The sequence below is a fragment of the Podarcis erhardii genome (assembly GCF_964252035.2).
Source record: "Podarcis erhardii genome assembly, chromosome: 2".
Lineage (NCBI taxonomy): Eukaryota > Metazoa > Chordata > Lepidosauria > Squamata > Lacertidae > Podarcis > Podarcis erhardii.
Genome location: NC_138498.1, coordinates 15,606,560 through 15,625,451, shown reverse-complemented (window position 1 = coordinate 15,625,451; position 18,892 = coordinate 15,606,560). Strand labels below are relative to the sequence as shown.

The 18,892-nt window shown below is 47.5% G+C and overlaps 1 protein-coding gene across 3 annotated transcripts in view; it reads left to right on the top strand.

Moving 5' to 3' along the window:
• Positions 1 to 18,892, top strand: part of NR4A1 (nuclear receptor subfamily 4 group A member 1) — a 42,259-nt gene that overhangs the window by 10,482 nt on the left and 12,885 nt on the right. For 2 of the 3 annotated variants that reach the window (XM_081849709.1, XM_081849710.1), the window contains exon 2: positions 17,728 to 18,557. In XM_081849709.1, the coding sequence (XP_081705835.1) occupies positions 17,728 to 18,557 (830 nt within the window). Of the gene's footprint in view, positions 1 to 6,829; positions 7,086 to 17,727; positions 18,558 to 18,892 lie in introns of those variants that run through there. The other variant, XM_081849711.1, reaches the window with a different exon arrangement.

Sequence of the window (18,892 nt, the reverse complement as noted above, 5' to 3'; positions counted from 1 at the left end):
TTTTTAAAATTCCTTCTCAATCATTTCCAAATTCATTGGTCACATCGGGATTCTCTCATTCTCCCAAAGAGCTCAAGATGCCATAGAGGAGGTTATTCTATTTTTTATCCTTGCGAAAAACCTGTGAGGGGAGCTAGGCCAAGGAAATCAGTGACTGATCTAAGAAGAGGGGTTTTTTGGGTGGGGGGCTAAGCTCTTTTTATGCTCAGAGTCCAGTCCTGGATTCATGATTCTTCCCCCCCCCCAAAAAAAAAAAAAAATATTGAAAACACAATGTTCTGTGGGGAACCTGATACAGAGAAATTGAGCCCCTCTGAGGACAGAGGATTGGCATGGTACTCCAGATGTTGCTGGACTCGGTCGTCCCTGGCCGAGGTTGATGAGAGTTGGTACCAACAACAGCTGGGGGATGTCAGGTTTGCATCCCTAAGCTAAGTCATCTTCAGATTTCCAGTAGCGCCAGGATTCTGTGACTTGGATTTTAGTAGTATCCCTCTATAATCTATTTACCAACCCAACATTTTAAAAACAAACCAACAAGGCACCGTTGGTTTTAATTCCTGAAATTTTAGGGTTTGTCCCTCACCCGCCACCCCGCAAAAAAACCCAGCATTCGAGAGTGCTGGGGTAACCAACCAATTGACAATGACATTCCTCTCCTCAGCAGCTGCTCTGGGATTCCGGCCAAGTCTTCAGCTCAAACATGCAAGAAAAACGCATCTTGTTACGCAGTCGGTCTTAACAGGCGCGAGGCCTTTAAGCAAACCCAGAGGCTGCCGAGGCTAAAAATATTTTTAACAATAGGAAAATACATCAATCTTTCCGGCTGCCGAGTTATCGGCGTCTTTTATGCTTGGCCTACAAAATTCCACTTGGAGGTTGCAGCCCCTGATGTATCGCCAAGTTGGAAAATGGGGAGCCGGGGGGGGGGGGGAGTAGACCAGGCAGAGGAAAAACTCTTTCCGCCCTGGGCTGACTTTGTTTTTGTGACACTAAACTCCCGGCAAAGTGGCTGGGGCCTTTGGGGTTTGACCGCTGGGGCAAGGATCTTTAAGGCAAAGCTTTATAAACACATACACACAGCCTGATCTTACATGCATGTTTACTCAACAGTACGCCACGCTGAGTCCAGCAGGGGTCCTGAGGGTAGCAACACAAGAACGGGGCCTTATTTACAGTGGCTCTCTGTTTGTGGAATGCTCTCCCCAGGGAGGTTTGGCTGGCACCTTCATTATACACCTTTAGGTGCCAGGCAAAAACGTTCCTCTTTAACCAGGCCTTGGGCTGATTGACATCTCTTGCCCTTTGAAAATGTGTTGGGGAGGGGATTATTGGGTTGTTTTTACTTTTGCTATTTATGTTTTTATATTGTGATTTTATCTTGTGAGCTGCCCTGAGACCTGCGGGTATTGGGTGATGTACAAATTTTAATAATAATAATGATGATGATGTTAGCACTACAGCCTTTGCACTGGCTATATGAGTAGGGACCTGTAAAGGTAAAGGGACCCCTGACCGTTAAGTCCAGTCGCGGACGACTCTGGGGTTGCACACTCATCGTGCTCTATAGGCCGAGGGAGTCGGCATTTGTCCGCAGACAGCTTCCGGGTCATGTGGCCAGCATGACTAAGCCGCTTCTGGCGAACCAGAGCAGCGCATGGAAACACCGTTTACCTTCCTGCCGGAGCGGTACCTATTTATCTACTTGCACTTTGATGTGCTTTCGAACTGCTAGGTTGGCAGGAGCAGGGACCGAGCAACGGGAGCTCACCCTGTCGTGGGGATTCGAACTGCCGACCTTCTGATCGGCAAGTCCTAGGCTCTGTGGTTTAACCCACAGCGCCACCCACATCCCATGTGCAGTGGCCAGTAGTTGCATGCCTTTTGGGAAGTTCACTGAACGAGGCCTGTAGGCAATAGACCTTTCCCGCTTCTGCTCCCCAGCAGCTGTTGTTCAGCAGCCTAACTTGCTCTAAACATGGAGGTTCTGTATAGCACTGCAGCTTTACCAAGTAATGCCTGGCACACTGTGAAGTGATCTTTCTCCCCACCTGTCTTCATTTCCTTGTGAATAAGCAACTCAGCATATCATTATAGCTTCGCAAGAGCCCTGCAGCAGAGATACTGACATGCCCTGGGCTACTCACTTAACCTTTCCTGAACTTGTACTATTCTCAAGTAAATTTGGAAATAAATATGGAAGTGAGAGCTGGACCATAAAGAAGGCTGATCGCCGAAGAATTGATGCTTTTGAATTATGGTGCTGGAGGAGACTCTTGAGAGTCCCATGGACTGCAAGAAGATCAAACCTATCCATTCTGAAGGAAATCAGCCCTGAGTGCTCACTGGAAGGACAGATCCTGAAGCTGAGGCTCCAATACTTTGGCCACCTCATGAGAAGAGAAGACTCCCTGGAAAAGACCCCGATGTTGGGAAAGATGGAGGGCACAAGGAGAAGGGGACGACAGAGGATGAGATGGTTGGACAGTGTTCTCGAAGCTACCAGCATGAGTTTGACCAAATTGCGTGAGGCAGTGGAAGACAGGAGTGCCTGGCGTGCTCTGGTCCAGGGGGTCACGAAGAGTCGGACACGACTAAATGACTAAACAACAACAACAAGTAAATTTAAGCCCAGGAATCTAGTCCACAGCAGCTTCTGCATTCTGACAAAGCAGAGAGGTTGTATTCAGTGAAGGCCTACTCAGAGCAGACCCATTGAAGTTAATGAGCGCACGTTGGTCATGATTATTAGCTAAAGTGGCAGACCTTCCAAGTGTCCCTATTTTCAAGGGACAGTACCGGATTTACAGAAGCTGCTCCGGTTCCTGATTTCATCCTGGAATGTCCCGCTTTTCCTTAGGGTGCCCCTATTTTCACCGGATAAATGTTGGAGGTTACGGAGTTATCCAACCCCCAAGCCAAGGAGACAAGTAACTCTACCATCTTTAAAAGACATCTGGAGGCAGCCCTGTTTAGGGAAGTTTTTTTATAATAATAATAATAATAATAATAATAATAATAATAATAATAATACAGTGGTATCTCAGGTTAAGTACTTAATTCGTTCTGGAGGTCCATTCTTAACCTGAAACTGTTCTTAACCTGAAGCACCACTTTAGCTAATGGGGCCTCCTGCTGCCGCCAAAGCACAATTTCTGTTCTCATCCTGAAGCAAAGTTCTTAACCTGAAGCACTATTTTTGGGTTAGCGGAGTCTGTAACCTGAAGCATATGTAACCTAAAGCGTATGTAACCTGAGGTACCACTGTAATAATGTTTTATGTTTTTATATAAGTTGGAAGCTGCCCAGAGTGGCTGGGGAAACCAAGTCAGATGGGTGGGGTATAAATAATAAAATTATTGTTGTCATCATCATCATCATCATCATCATCATTGTGGAGCATTAGCACAGCTGTAGTAGGTCAAAGAAAGTGGGTACAGATTGAGAACCCTCATTTGGGACTTAAGTAGTGGGGAGCCATAGAGGCAAATCAGCTCAAATATTTTTCTCTTACTGGCAAAGGACCGCAAGATCCCGCACTGATGATAATATGCTTTTCAGCTAGTCAGAGTTAATTGTAGTACCCTCCGATTTCTTGTGCTGCCTGTTCATTCCAAAATCCAGGACTCAGTGAATGAACCTGAATGAAATCTGTTAATCCCACTAGAGCCAAACCCTGAAAAGTCTTCACACATGTTTGTTGGCTTCCTCTTATGACTCTTGGTTATCACACCCCAATAGAACAGGCTATGCAAACTATGAAAAGTAAAGAAAAGAGAAAGTGTAGATTAAAGGCATGCTTGCTCCAATGACTTGTCTCCCAGGTTATCTGACCTGAACTATAGCCTGGAAATTTTTATGGACAATTTAGGACTGGCAGTAGCACCTAATGGGTACTTTGACTCTTTTGATTTGAGGAGGATGTGATGGTGGAGGCTAAGATTTTTGAATATTTATTTGTTTTGCGCTTTTCAGGCAGACCTCCCAAAGCAGTTTCTGTAAGGTTCTTGCAAAAAATAAACATTGATTTTTTTACCCAAAATTTTTTTAGACTGGAACAGACAACATCTTTATTTAACAAAAGCTGTTACCGCCTCTTCTCACTCCTGCTCAGAGCAAAATTTTTCATTGTTGCGTTTTATCTGATATTACTGATGTTCATATAGAATATATTTAGGTTCTATTGCGTTAAGTTTAGCTTGTGGAGATGTGAAGGTGGGGGAGGGGAATTGGGAGGGGCTGTGTGCCCCCCCCAAAGTTTTTCTTATTTCCATGCCCCCTGTTTGTTTCTAAAAAAAATACAGGAGGGAGTGGTTCCAGAGTTCCATTTTTCCAGAGTTTTGCCAGAACTTGCCTTAAAAGCTGGGGGAGGGGGACTGGCGGGCTGTTAAGGTCTTGTAAACAAAATTGCAGAGAGCAAAATCAGGATTTGGAAGTGGGCTTAGAAAGCTGGCTGGGAAGGTAAAGAGAAAGCGGCTTCTCTGAGGTTGTGGAGGCAGGGATGACTGCCAGCACCTTGTTTGTGGCAGAGTTCCAGGCTTTGAGAAATACAGTGGTACCTCGGGTTAAGTACTTAATTCGTTCCGGAGATCCGTTCTTAACCTGAAACTGTTCTTAACCTGAAGCACCACTTTAGCTAATGGGGCCTCCCGATTTCTGTTCTCATCCTGAAGCAAAGTTCTTAACCCGAGGTACCATTTCTGGGTTAGCGGAGTCTGCAACCTGAAGCGTATGTAACCCGAGGTACCACTGTACTTCTTAAAAAAATTATTTATGGTTGGGGCATGCAAGGAAAGCCACCCAGCCTGCAACAGGTGCCCTGGGGCACGTGCAGAAAGCTTGACCTAGTTTTCTGGACTCCTGAGTCACCCTTGTCTCTAGTTTCCCTTGTTTGATTGAGCAAAACATGCGCAGGGCGGGGGGGGGGAGGGGTTTCCACCAGGCTCTTTCCCAAAACAGAGCCAGCCAACTAGTGATGGTGATAAAGGGCAAATGTTTGATGCAAGCTGGCAGGGCTCTGCCCTCATCTTTGCCCTCATTTCCCTAGCCTAATTTATTATCCACTTTGGAGATCTAGTGAGCTTCAAGCTTCAGATTCGCTGCAGCTTTTTTCCAGCATCAGTGTTACAAATGTGCAGAGTATGGTTTTCTTGGGTTTTATTTATTTATTTATTGTTTCTAACTTCTTAGTGCTGCCGGTAGTAGTGAACATTTGTGAATAATTAACAAATATCCTACCCCTAGTTGGGTTGTATAGGAGAGAAGTAAGGACACGTACTACAAAGGATGTGTGCATCATCTAAAAACACAGTATATACTTGATATGGGTGCATAATATTTTTTAGGAAAGTTGCTTTATTGACAGATATGAATATTATTCTTGGTTAAATGAATTGAAACTCTTGATTTTTAACATTTCTTCAATCGTGTTGTAGGCTTAGTGGTAGTGCGTTTTCAGAGCATGGGGAAAAAATATTTTAAAAATTCTACTTATGTAATTGTTTAATTTTATAACCAAGCTAACCCCCACCCCGCCCAAAGATAGGGACTTAAGGCTTTAGGTTCCCAGGCCATCTCTCATCAATACAGTAGCCAGCCCTGCTTAGCTTCAGCTCAGTCATGTGCCTTTTAAAACCATGCCGCAGGGGCCAATTAATTGCATTGCAAGAAGGCAAAAACCTGGAAAACATCCCAGCCTTGGTTAAATGGGGTTAGAAAAGCGAAAGTCATGCCCTCACTGAAATTGACTCTCACCATAGGATTGCAACTTTTGTTTATTTCTCTGTAGTGACTTTTGCCCCTGTGCCTTTCGCAGCAGCGGGGGATGCAGAAATCCTGTTTTCCCATCTCCAGGCCAAGAAAGTGGGGGGGGGGGGTCTCGTCTGAATTCACCGTGCGCTGTTACTGAAGAAGGGAGTGGACGACGCTTGCAAATAAAACAACGCTCAAAATGTTGCAACCCAAATCCCGCATGTTTGTAAAGCTCGCATTATCCCCAAATACTCCTGAGAGGGGGGCAGTAGCTCTTTGTATTCATGGTGGTGGCGTCGTGGCTTTTGCAACGATCTGAGCAGAGAGCATTGCTCGCCCCCCCCCCCCCCGCGTGCCGCTTGGCACCGTTCCGCTCCCTCTCCGGTGGGCATCTTCTAAATCAAGTCTCGGGGCGTTCCGCCGGCCCCTGCTCCCAGGAAAGGGGAGGAGCCCTGCTTCGGGCGACTATAGGAGGGGAGGGCCCTGGAAGCACAGACGCGAGAGGAGTTTGGGGTTGTCCTGAGAACCTCGTGGCGGGCAGGGAAGGACGGGAGGAGGGAGGGCTGCAACCACCGCCCGGCTGGGGGGTTGCCGGCGTGTCTGCAGCGCTGCGAGAGCTGCCTAAGCCGCGGTTCCGAGCGCTGCTAGGAGCTCGCCTTGCAAGACCGCGCTCGCCTCTTGCATCGCCCGGTCTTTTTTTTTATTATTACTATTTTGCCGTCGCCCCTTCATTTCCGTTCCCTGGATCCTCCCGTTCCCCCTTTTGCTTTTTCCTATGACACTTTCTCTCGTCTCCCCGGCTTAGGGAAAGGGCTCTATTTTTAGCCGGGGGCAGCTCGTTCTATTTTTAGATCAAACAATTCCAAGGCGTGCGTCAATGGAACCCCGCGTGCGTCACCCGCGCAGACATTCCAACCCCTCCCCTCGCTCCGCGGGCGCCGGAACATGCCGCCCCTTTTTGCCTTGTATGGTGAAGCCTGCAGCCCGGCGCGTGCGTCAGAGGATCCCCCCTCCTTCCCTGCCCACCCCTCCGCCTGTGCGTCACAGAGAGCTTAAGAGAATCTCCTGGCCACGGGCTGGTGAGCCCCAGTGGCTTACTCGGCGTCTAGGCGGCGTGCAGATCTCTCTCTCTCTCTCTCTCTCGCATATCTGGGCTGCCGCGGACCAGGAGGAAGGCAATCGCTGCCGCCAAGCCCTCGATGCAAGCTTGACTTTTTTATTTATTTTTTTGGGAGGGGGGGGGAAGGCTCCCCCACCACCAAAAATAACCCATTTCGAAAAGAAAACCCAAAAGTGGAAGGAACTGCAGCGAAACGATCTCTGAGCTGACTTGGGTACGTGGATTTTCTTAAAACTCTGCTTTTTTTCTCTCTCTCCCGGAAAGTGCTTCAGATGCGCGCCCGAGGGTCGACTTTTTGGCAGATGTAGGGGGGGTTGCATGGGGAGGGGTGCGGAGAGATGCGGGGTGCGTTTTGTTTTGGAAGGCGGAAAAAAGAACTTTGTAGTACACGGATTGTAGCGCGTTGCTTTGTGCCCGGGGTGCTCTTGCAGGGTGAAAAGTTGGCTGTGCAGGAGATCGGGGCGGGGGCGGTTATATCTTTTGGGCTGGGGAAGCTTCTACTCCGGAAAGTTTTTTTTCTGCAAAATGGGAAGGCTAGGTATAGATACTGCTTAATGTATGCATTCTAAATCCAGGACTTTAGATGCAGCGGACCCTTGCAGATCTTGGCGCATCTTAGGGGGTGAACAGAACTCTGTCCTTAGATTTAAACCCCCCGGAGTTTCTCATGATTGGCTCCTAAGTAGGTGTGTCTAGGCTTGCAGCCTTCGAAAAGTTGCTCTAAGGTGGAGTCAATGCGTAACCAGGATCTGCTCATTTTCATAGAGCAAACATTAAACCTGACCTTACGTTGGCAGCTTCTGAAAGCTGTCCCGCATATGGCTCCTAGGCATAATTGACTCAGAGGTGGTTGTTAAACTGAGTGGGATAAAAGTGATGCAAGCAAATATTGAAATGAAATAAACACAGGAGAATTATTTCTGAATTTCAATCAAACTGCAAAAATATATATGATCCAATGAGGAAGGTGTGAAATGATGTATTGGGACATGTCCCCGCCCCCGCCCCCGCCCCCCGTGGTATGTATTGAAGGAGCTTTTTTGTACTGGAAAAGTGCAAGGGGATTGGATTTTGGGGGGGTGGACTGGGTTTGGGCTAAGGGAACTATAATGATGCACTTGTTTCAAGTGTTCAGGGAGCCCACATTTGCATTTTAAAGGATGAAGTTGCAGTAACCTGAGCTTGTGGGAGTTTTGGCAGGTGTGTGCTGGTGAGTTTTAAGCGGTGGGTTTTGCTTCATATATGTATATTTAAACCTTGATTGTGACAGCCGTGTAATCTGATGGGAGGGGGAGGATTTTCTGGGGCAAAAGTTTAATGGCGTTTGATTTGGAAGGAAAACGAGTTTGCATTACTGGAAGGCAACCTGGTGGACGTTTGATAGCCAAAAAATACAATGTGCAGCCAGCCTCAGTGGGTTCTGAATAATGAAGACTGTTCCCTTGCAAAGTTCCCTTGCAAGGCTGGTAACATGGCTTGGTTTTTGTAATACTCCGTATTTTGGAGAGGGGGAAATAAATAATGAGTTCCATCTTTGTTGAGGTTGCCACTGATTTGTTAGACACCTGCAGCTCTCCAGTGAGGCAGAAGTTTCCTTTATCAGGCTGAATGTGCCCTGCCCGCCCCCCCCCCGCCCCCACCCCCGTACAGGTTTCTCCATGACTTCAAGTTTATTTCCTTATTCTGAGGCCACCAAGGAAGAGCTCTTTGTGCCAGATTCTTGTCTGCGTGAGGTAAAGCCTTTGCAGAGCGTCCCCGAGGACATTTGATCCTAATCGGGTTGGAGAATTTTTTTGTAAAGCCAATTGCTGGTCCTGTCCTTGTTTCCTGAACGCAGAAATCCCTCTTCAAGATGGAAAAGGGTGGGGTGGGGGGACATGTTTGCATGCAAAGTGTGCAGAGGGAAGATTTTGAAGCACCCTCTTATCCGTCTAATTTCTTCCCCCTCCTTCTCAAAAAGAGATGCTCTTCTTTCAATAATAATAGTAAGTTTTGATTTGCAAAGCAGCTTGCTGTCAGCACAGGTGGTGTGGAGCGTAAATCAGGGAGGGCTCCTCCGCCATGGCCTCTTTCATGTGGCTTCTCAGGGGCTTGCACTTCCTGGCATGTTTTGCGCAACAGGTGCGGCATCAAATTCAAGCACCTGGCACCGTTTTTTTCACAGCTACCAGGGTCTCCTCCTGTTTCTAAGTTGGTGCGCTAGACTTCAAAGGCTGAGGAGCCAGATCACAGCGGGTTTCGTTTTTTGTCACAGTTCCAAATTCATCACGGGCACCTTCTTTTCCGGGCCACATCAACTTTCTGCACGTAAGGTGAAAAACCTAGGTGCGTGAATCAGTTGAGTCTATCAGCTGCGATTATAAAATGGGGGGATTTCATCATAGTTTAATATGAGCTGTTCCTGTGGAAGTGGTGTCCAGTAAGGAGGATGCCATCCCGAAGATGTCTACTTGGTCTGTTTTGTTTTACTGGAATTAAAATAACAAAGAATGTGGTTTACTAAAAAGAAAAGAAAAAAGAAGTCCCTTTGGATTCAGTGGTAAAGATGCGTGTAGCCCCAGTTACAAAAGGGACCTGCTACTTTCATTACATCTCATCCAAATACCCTCCATTAGGAGAAACTGCTGTTGGCAGGCTAAAGCAAGGGGCAAATTGTCTGACAATCAGAACTAGGAAAAATCCCAGGTGGGTGATCTGGGCTTCTTGAAATCTGATGTTGACAGCTCAATAACTTTGTGCCTGGTTTCTAATTATTGGAAGCTTGTGTGTGTGTGTGTGTGTGTGTGTGTGTCTTGTTGACAGCATGGAGTACAGAGTTGATTGCCATGTCGACTTCTTCAGAAGTCTTTCAGGCATAGCTTTCCTCATCATGGCATCCATGTAACTGTATGAAGCTTCACCTGTTTGATTTCTGCCTTCTGCATAGCTGTTAAAGGCATGGGGAGGGGAGTGTGTGGCCACCATCTATAATACCACTAGATAGTTGTACATCTGGGTTGGAATCAACCTAGACCCACCTCCTTCAGGTGGGCTTGAGCACAAGCAATTATTTCCAGCAGTTATCGCTGGAACGTCTTGGCCAATAAACAGTGGGGGTTTCTTCCCTAGAGTGGGACGATAACCTCACCCATATGTTGCAAACCAACAGTAAAATTGCACTTGTTGTTCCAAGCCCCCTTGATATCTGTTAGCCATCTTAGCTTTAAAACATGCATGAGCATCAGCAGCTACTGTTTTCGGTTCTGAAGTTAGGAACCCTTCCACGGTTAATTTGCACCAACATAATCATGTGCAGAGACAGCGATCTATCCTTACTGTTTTGGCTTTCCGGCAGGGGGTGCTCTTGAGCAGTCTGGTCTGTAAACGCAGGGAGTATTTTAAGCAAGGAGCTAGTAGGTCATATTGTTAGTGCCCAGTTGATTTCTCTAAACTAGGGGTATGAAATCTTTGGCCCCCTCCATACACTAGCCAGCATAGCCAATGCTGTGAGCATTCAGATTTTCTGACCACTGTTGGGGAAAGTTTGCTGGGCTTGAGCGATGATCTGTCTAACCCAGAACAACTACACCAATGCAGTTTGTGTTTTTTTTAAGGCATTAATCCTCAGGCTAACTCTGCAATAACTCCACTGAGGCTAATGGGATTTATCCAGATGTTCTTCAAGGTAGTTTATGCTTCCTGGTGTCTCTCTTTCTCTGAAGCAAGGAATGTGGAGGCATGGCACCTGAATGCCCATGCTGTGAAATGCAAGAGAGGCCAACTTGTACCAAGATATGTCCGTCTGCAAATGTTTTTTAAAAAGCAAACAAGCCCACGAATGTACAAGAGGTGGCCGTGCCTCCGTTGCTTGTTTGTGATGTGCCACGGAAGCCATTTGTGTTTGGGAAAACAACAAGGCTCTGGAAAGGGCTGGCTGAGCTGGAGAGGTGAATGCGTTGTTATGGAAAGACTGCACCCATTATTTATTTCTTTAAAATAATATTTATTAAGATTTTACAAAATCAAAAATACAAAAATGCATAGTAAACAAGAAACAGAAGAAAACTCTCGAACAAAAATACAAGATACAAAAAACAAGAAAAATAGAGAAATAGAAAAAAGAAAATTAAAACAAATCCATTTTTTATAACTTTGAACTCATTAACTTATTTCTTTGACTTCCTCACACCTCCCCTTTTTGTATTCCCATTAAGATATTAAATAAGAAAATCCTTACCCTCTTTCATTTATCTTAACTCTAAATCTTAACATATTGTAACCCTATAATTTCACCAAATTTTTAATTCATTTTTGCATACTCTTTTTAACTTTGTTGCTAATGCCACTTATTTTCAGTCCAACATCATTTTAACATTCATTAATTTTACAGTGTTTCTGCAAATAATCTTTAAATTTCTTCCAAAGACTGCACCCATTAACTGTTCTTGGATGGGTGGGGAGGGCTGTGTGCGAGAAGCAGTACACAGGGTGCCATTGCACACAGGCAAAGCGAGCTCCTGGCATTTGGAGCCTCTGTTGGAGGCAACTGTGCAACTTACAGAGCCCACATTGGATGCCGAGAGCCCCTTAGTGCAACACACAAATGGCCGGTTTTCCCATACAGTGGTACCTCGGGTTACATACGCTTCAGGTTACAGACTCCACTAACCCAGAAATAGTACCTTGGGTTAAGAACTTTGCTTCAGGATGAGAACAGAAATTGTGTGGCAGCAGTGGGAGGCCCCATTAGCTAAAGTGGTGCTTCAGGTTAAGAACGGACCTCCGGAACGAATCAAGTACGTAACCAGAGGTACCACTGTAGTTCAGTTGGCTGGGTCCCCGAGGCTTTGGGGGAAGAGTTTTGGTCCAGAGTTTTGCATGAACACAAAAGGTGTTTCTCTGCAGCATCCCAAAGAGCAAGGTGAAATCCTACTCTGGGAAAGAGTTGCAGAACCTCTGCTGGTGTATCCAAACCGCTCTGTAGAAACATAAAAGTAGAACCCTAGAAATTATTGAACCTAATGCAGCCATGCACATTCATTTAAATAGGTCTGCTCTGAGTGCAACTTAGCTGAATACAGACCTACGTTTTGGCAGCAGGATAGCAATCTGCCCTGACATAAACCAGGTTGTGAGAATAGTCTTCGTTGTTAAAACCCGTGACTATCTACCCCGTGTCATGCTGGTAACAGTCATAAAGGGGATGAGCTGTGGGTGTGGTATTGCCGGCATGTTTTGCATGCCACCTGGCCAGGAAAGCCCTGGCTTTTCTGCCTTGAGCAAAAATCGTAGACTAGCATTGAGCATGTCACCTGCTCAGTATTTATACACCAACACTGGTACGGCTATGGAAGGGCTGCTAGAGTGAATAAAGGGAACAGAACCCATAGCACAAATTAGCAGCCCTGTTTGCATCCAGAAAAATCTCCTGTGCTACCTTTTGAAAGCTCTTCACACAGGGTAGATGGTAAGCAAATGTATGGCATCTCTACAGAAGGCAAGTGTAGATCTGTGAGATTCCTTTAGAGTCTTAGGGGCAGGGCAGGAGTTGCAGGGAGTATTTTCTGAGCCCTGACTTCCTGACTTGTCCAAATTTAATGTGTTTTCAGAGCATTGTCAATGGTGCGTTCCCTTTTCCTGGACCTGTGACGGCTGCTTGTCTCACCTGAGTAGATCAACCTCTGGACCTGGGGTAGCCAAGGTGTACTAACTTCTTGGTGATGTTAGACACCAGCAGCATCAGCCCCAGCCAGCATAGGCAAGGGCCAGGCATGATGGGAATTGGAGTCCAGCAACATTAGGAGGGGACCACATTGCCTATCCCTCCTCCATGGGACTCCTTCAGTCTATAGACAGAAATATCAATAGAAAGTTAGCATTATCTGTCACACCATTCGACTGATGCTCTCACCTTGCAGCCTTCTTTCCCTGTTCCTCCTTTTGCTAAGAGGCCCCCTTGTTTGAGAAGCCCCAATGGTATTGGCTGTCATCTTGTGCTCTGCCATCCCAGCCGCAATCCCTGAGATTTGATCTCCAGAGAATGTAATGGAACTATCTCAATTTGTACTACCAAGGGAGATGGCCCTCTTGCATTTGCAGACGTCAGGCCTTCCTCTGGGGGGGGAAGAGAGCTAATAAATACTATGTCACAAGGAAGAGCCCAGGGTAGCATCTGTTGCTGTGTTAGAGCACTGTAAATCCTAACAAGCTTTAACAATTAAGTACCAGGGTTCTATTTTTAGGGCAGCAGAATAACGAGCCTATGTGGCAGCAAGGAAACTGGGAGTGTGGCAGCACACTGGTATCAAGCAGAGAAGGTTCTTCTTTAGAAAGCAATCGTTTGGGGCTAGCCCACCCACTCATTGGGCAAATGGAACCTTTGGCCCTGATCAGTGTTCGAAATTAGCCAGGCGTATTTTGCACCTGGCTAACGGCCACTTGCAACCAATTGAAGATGCCTGGGTGCCAGGAAGGCGCCTGACATTTCCATCATCTGGAGGTTCGTGCCTGGGGATCACTGGATCTTGACTGTTTTTACACACTAATACCACATCCTGTAGATTTCTATCAGTTATATTTTATCTGCACAATTGGAATGAATTTCAGGAGCCGAAATGCTTTTTCTATGCAGCCTGAGCTGGAGTAGTGAACAAAGTTGTAGTTAAACGCTGTGGCTTGTCTTCAGTTACCCCACCCCACTGCCTTGCTCACAGTTACGGAGAATATTCTTATATTATGAATGGTCTGTGTCACCATTCAGAAAAAGAGGTCGGAATAGGCCAATATATATGTGGGCTGTCCCTGGATCAAGTGACTTTCCTTCTTTACGTTCTCAAAAGTTCTTCAGCTATCTCAAGGTTGTCTTCTGATCTAGCCAGATGTTTAGCTGACAATCCATCATGGTCAGTCCATCGTTTGAAAAAATAAGACTTTAGAGCTGTCTTGCCCCAAAATGGCAACTAGACATTCTGCTTTGGTGGCTGTAATCTTGGATTAAGGGAGCCTAGTTTATAGATCTGAATTTCTAACACTGGTGATGGCAACTTCCTTGCAGATGCCACTGGAGTGGCAAACTGTTAGGAAACCCTGGGGGCTGCTTCTGCCACTTCCTGCCCTGGAAGGAAGTGTGTTGCGAAGGTCAACATTTGGGTGCCCATTCAGGGAACTGAAACGGACCCTTATTTGTGACCTGTTCTCACTACAGCTGAAGCACCTGCCATTCCATCGGCTTCCTCTGCCCACATGGTTATCTGCTCTGCCATAGGGATGTGGCACGTGCTACCTGGCACTCTTTCTAAACTAGGCAAGGAGGGAGGGCATCCTGGTTCAGTTCAGTGGGAGAACCTTCTTTTCCGGAGGCCAGCTGAACCAACAGCAGCTTGACAGAGGGATTGTGGTTCTGACCGGTCCGTAGCTGCAGTTGTCCCAGTACCACTGCAACCAAGGAGGAGTTTGTTTCCCACCAAGGAGAGCTCATTAACCTTGTCCTTGGAACTCTGCGTATCTCTGCATTCCGTGATCCTTTACTGCCCATTAAAGCAGAAGCTCCTTCACCAAACAGAATCTAACCTTTAAAGGTCTGTGATATGAATGACATTATCAACTTGCCGCAACTTGCTTACTGTCTTGGTTTTCGCCTGGGCCAAAAACTCCTGTTACGTCTCCTCTTCCACAGGGCGGGGGGACATTTGCTGTCAAACCCCCACAGAGCGTACTTTCAGCATGAGGGTGCCTCTTGGGGGTAAAGGCACCCTGATTTATTGTATCTTGTTTGTGCCAGTGCTTAAACTGCTGCCCAGCTGAGCCTCAAGGGATAAGAACAGCCCTTCAGAAGAAGCACTTTTTTAAGGTCAATGTGAGCAGTGATCTGGCAAAGGTGTGACTCAACAGCTAATCCTTTTTTTCTTTCTTTTTTTACAATCTTCCTCTTCATTGCATGCATGAGAGATTCATGGAGCAATAATGTCTCTCAAGCTTTCCCCCTCCTAGAATCAGCCAGCCGTAAATCGTACGAAATAAGTAAGTTTTGCAAAACGACAACATTTCCCTCTCAGTTTTGTAGGTGTGCTGTCCATCTTGAAGGGGGTAGGAAGCGAAAAGAAAAATGCCCGTGAACTACTTACTGTTAGTGATGTCTGACTATGGATTATAGTTTCCAAGCCAAGCTCTTTTCGTGATAGGAAGGAAACAGCCTAATATCTGAGAGCACATAAGTCCACACTGTTGTTATGTTCCACACTTTGGATTGTGGGAATATTGAGAGATCCGGAATCGGGGAAGATTAGGACGAAAGGAAAAGCTGAAGGTCTGGAGGTGGACTTGGGAAGTCCCAAGCATTGCGTCATCTCGAAACAACACCAGTCGAGGACTTGAGTCCTGCCTCAGTACCTTGGTGGTCTTGCCTGTTTAAAACCAAAGCTGTGGGCTCTGTGTCCCTCCCAGTGTTGTTAGACTCTCCCACCAGCCCTGGCCCAGTAATTCCTGGATTATGGGAGTTGTGCTCCAGCAAGATATGTAGGGCCACAGTTTCCCCAGCCCTGGTTCAAACCCACCATCTGGATAACTACATTTTGCGTTTGAGCTAAAAAGTCCTTAAAACTTCTCTCCAGGCTCCTATGCTGTCCCTTCACTTCCAGAACATGGCTCCTTGCACAAATGCCTTTTGGCATCTCCATTTTGTCCTCAACCAGCAGGAGTGACGCCCAAATGGGAAGACATTATTTCCCCATTCCTCCTCCTATTTATTTATATTTCATCCCCTCTCTCCCCTCACTCATCCATCTGTGGAACGTTCTCCCTCAGGAGGTTGTGGGTTCTCCTTCCTTGGAGGCTTTTAAGCAGAGGTTGGATGGCCATCTGTCATGTATGATTTAGTTGAGATTCCTGCATTGCAGGGGGTTGGACTAGATGACCCCAGGGTCCCTTCCTACTCTACAATTCTATGATTCCCATCCAAATGCCTGCACTGGTGAGCCAGCTTCAGGCAGTCCACATGGCCCTCCTCAAGGAAGTAAATAGTATGAACAAGCATACCCATTCCCTTAAGGAGCATGGGTTTGCTCCTGCATGCTGCTAAGCATGCCTCCTGGGTCCTATATAAGCTGGCTGTTTGGGGGTGGTTTTGCTGGAGGTGGGGCGATGTGATTTTTGCTTTCCTCCTTGCCTTTGAAGCTCATCCTCTGTTGGCACAAGCCAGGATCATCGTCTCAGCTTCAAAGTTAAAAGGATCTTGTGTTGGTTGGTTGCCCAGTTGTGCTGTCGGTTGCATTCTCCGCATTACCAAGGAAACTGTTGCCTGAGGCTTGTGCCCACAGCAGGTTCCCAGCAAATTTGTGCGAGGTGGAAGAATAAGAGTGGAAATGAGCTCACCCAGCTGCATGCCTCCTATTAGGCAAGGAACAATAAACATCGCCCACGCACAGCAGTCATGATGCAGACAACAAGAGGGTCTTTCCTATTGTGTCTTTCCACCCAGTGATCATCCACCTGTTGGATATCGGCTCAGACGGCTAGGAAATAAATCCTTTAAAAATAATGGTGCCTTTTCAACAAAAATGACCATCGCCATGCACAATGCCCCATAACCAGCTAGATCTACAGACCTTGTTCTTGCTGTTAGCCAGGGGTGTCAGAGACTAGGTGTTGCAAAAGAGCGATCCCTGGCAGTTCTCTTTTAAGTTGGATAGTTGGCTGCATGTTGCATCTGTCTCTAGTCGAAAGTGGCATCCAGTAAAATGCTGGCGCCGTGCATTTTACAAAGGCAAATGGAGGTGTTTTCATTTAACCCAAAGTGCTGTTAGTGCCCCAAGGAGATGGGTATCTCTAGGAATGCCCAGAGTTTGTGCTTGGCTCTGTTTCCTGCTGATTTGTTTATTAAATTTATATACTGCCCCTTCATCCGAAGATCCCAGAATGGTTCACAAGATGAAAATACAGGATAAAATTTCCTACAAATTTCCTTCCTCCCATGTACAAAAAGTGCCCCACAAATCTGTAAAGGCCTCCTTTGAGCAGAGGACTTCTTTGCATGAATGAAATAGGCTGGCATGCCTACATGTATGGGAAACTGAAGAAACTGTTTGCATGAATGGGGGCCAAGATTTTGATGAGATGAGCGCACCACTCATGTGAGCAGGGCAGGCCCTATCATTGGGCATAACAAGTCAGCAATCGCTGGGGGCAGCAGCAAGGTGTTGGAGAACGAAGCTCTTGTGTGTCATGTGACACCCCCAGCAACCCTCCTGCTACCCTCAGATGCTTCACCTATATTGTCAGGATGCAGGATTCAGCTGCTGGCCCTGTTAGCATCCCCCTGGTGTTGGGGACAGGGGGTGGCATATTGTCCCTTGCTTCAGGTAGCAAAAACGTCTTGGGTCAGCTCTGTTTGTAAGGGCGCTCGCCAGCAGCAACCTCTGTTAGGCGGGGCTCCCTTTTCCCCTTCCGCTTTCATAGCAGCCATTTAGCCACTGACCTCTCGTGCTAACCAGCTAATGGATGTGGCTCTAGACTAGGAACACCCACCCTGCCCTTTGAGACTGGTTGGGTGGGAGGTAGGGAGGCCAACAGCAGGTGGAGCTAGAGAGTCGAACAGCAGGTGCAGGCAGGGCTAATGAGAGGCAGAGCTAACCAATTTTGCCCCCATTCTACAAGGGGGCAACACTGAAATTAAAGAGGAAGACGACAACAGGCAATACCACTCGCCTGGGCTGTGCATAAGGCAAGGGGCTGGCTGAGGTTACACTGAGATTGGTGGGGCAGTGCCCCAGTTTCCCTAACAGGCCAGCTGCTCCCTCTCAGAGGATATTGTACGACCGACTATCCCATAACTGACAGCCGACTCTCTTCTCTTTTCCCTCTCCCCTTCCCTTTCCTTCTAGAGATGCCCTGTATCCAAACCCAATATGGGACCTTGCTTCAGAGCGGAGGCCCCTGTGAGCGCTACCCAGCGGACCTCTTGACCCCCGAGCTTGGCAAACCCACCATGGACCTGGTTAACACAGAGATCACTGCCGCTGCCACCTCTCTGCCCAGCTTCAGCACCTTCATGGACAATTACACCGGCGAATTCGACGCTTTCCTCTACCAGATCCCAGCCGCCAACCCCACGGCCGCCTCCTTCAAGCTGGAGGATTTCCAAGTGTACGGCTGCTACCCCGGCTCCTTCAGCAGCCAGCTGGACGAGACGATGTCCTCCAGCGGCTCGGACTATTACGGCAGCCCCTGCTCCGTCCCTTCCCCTTCCACGCCAAGCTACCAGACTTCCCAGGGGCCATCTTGGGAGAACTCCTTTGGGGCCTATTCCCCCACGCACGCCTACGAGGGCATGAGGCCTTGGGCGTCGGCGGCAACGGAGCCTCCCAAAAGTAGTTCCGCCCAGCCCTCCTACTTCTCCTTCGGCCCCTCGGCTCACAGCCCCGGGGTCCCTCCACAGAGCCCCCTGAAGATGCAACCGCCCACCCACCAGCACTTGGTGGACGGAGACGTCTTCTCTCTTCCACAACCTTCCTCGTCGGTCAGCTTTTCCCCTTTGCCGCTCAGCCAGGCCTCGCCGGTCCTGGACGGCTCCGGCTTAATGGACAGTTCGCTCTCGCCAAGCAAGGCGCGCAGCCCGGGGTCCAACGAGGGGCGCTGTGCCGTGTGCGGAGACAACGCCTCGTGCCAACACTATGGTGTCCGGACCTGCGAAGGCTGCAAGGGGTTTTTCAAGGTAAGAAGAACAGCTTTCTGGCTCGCCCTCAAAACTGAGAACATTCTCATGTGCTGGTGGTGGTGTTTTTCAAGCTATATCTATGTTTAATGCACTGTACTATCCCTCCCCAAAGGATTCTGGGAATTGTAGCTTGTTAAGGGTGCTGGGAATAGCTCTATGAAAGAGTAAACTATAGTTCCCATGATGCTTTTTCTTTTAAAAAAGGGAGAGTCATGTGCTTTAAATGTATGGGGCGTGCTTCTGTGTGCTGGGTGCCGCTAGGAAAGGCATTCCAGTCCTCCATGTGTCTCTAGAGGCAGTGCAAAGCATGCTGGGACTTTTTGGAGGAGGAG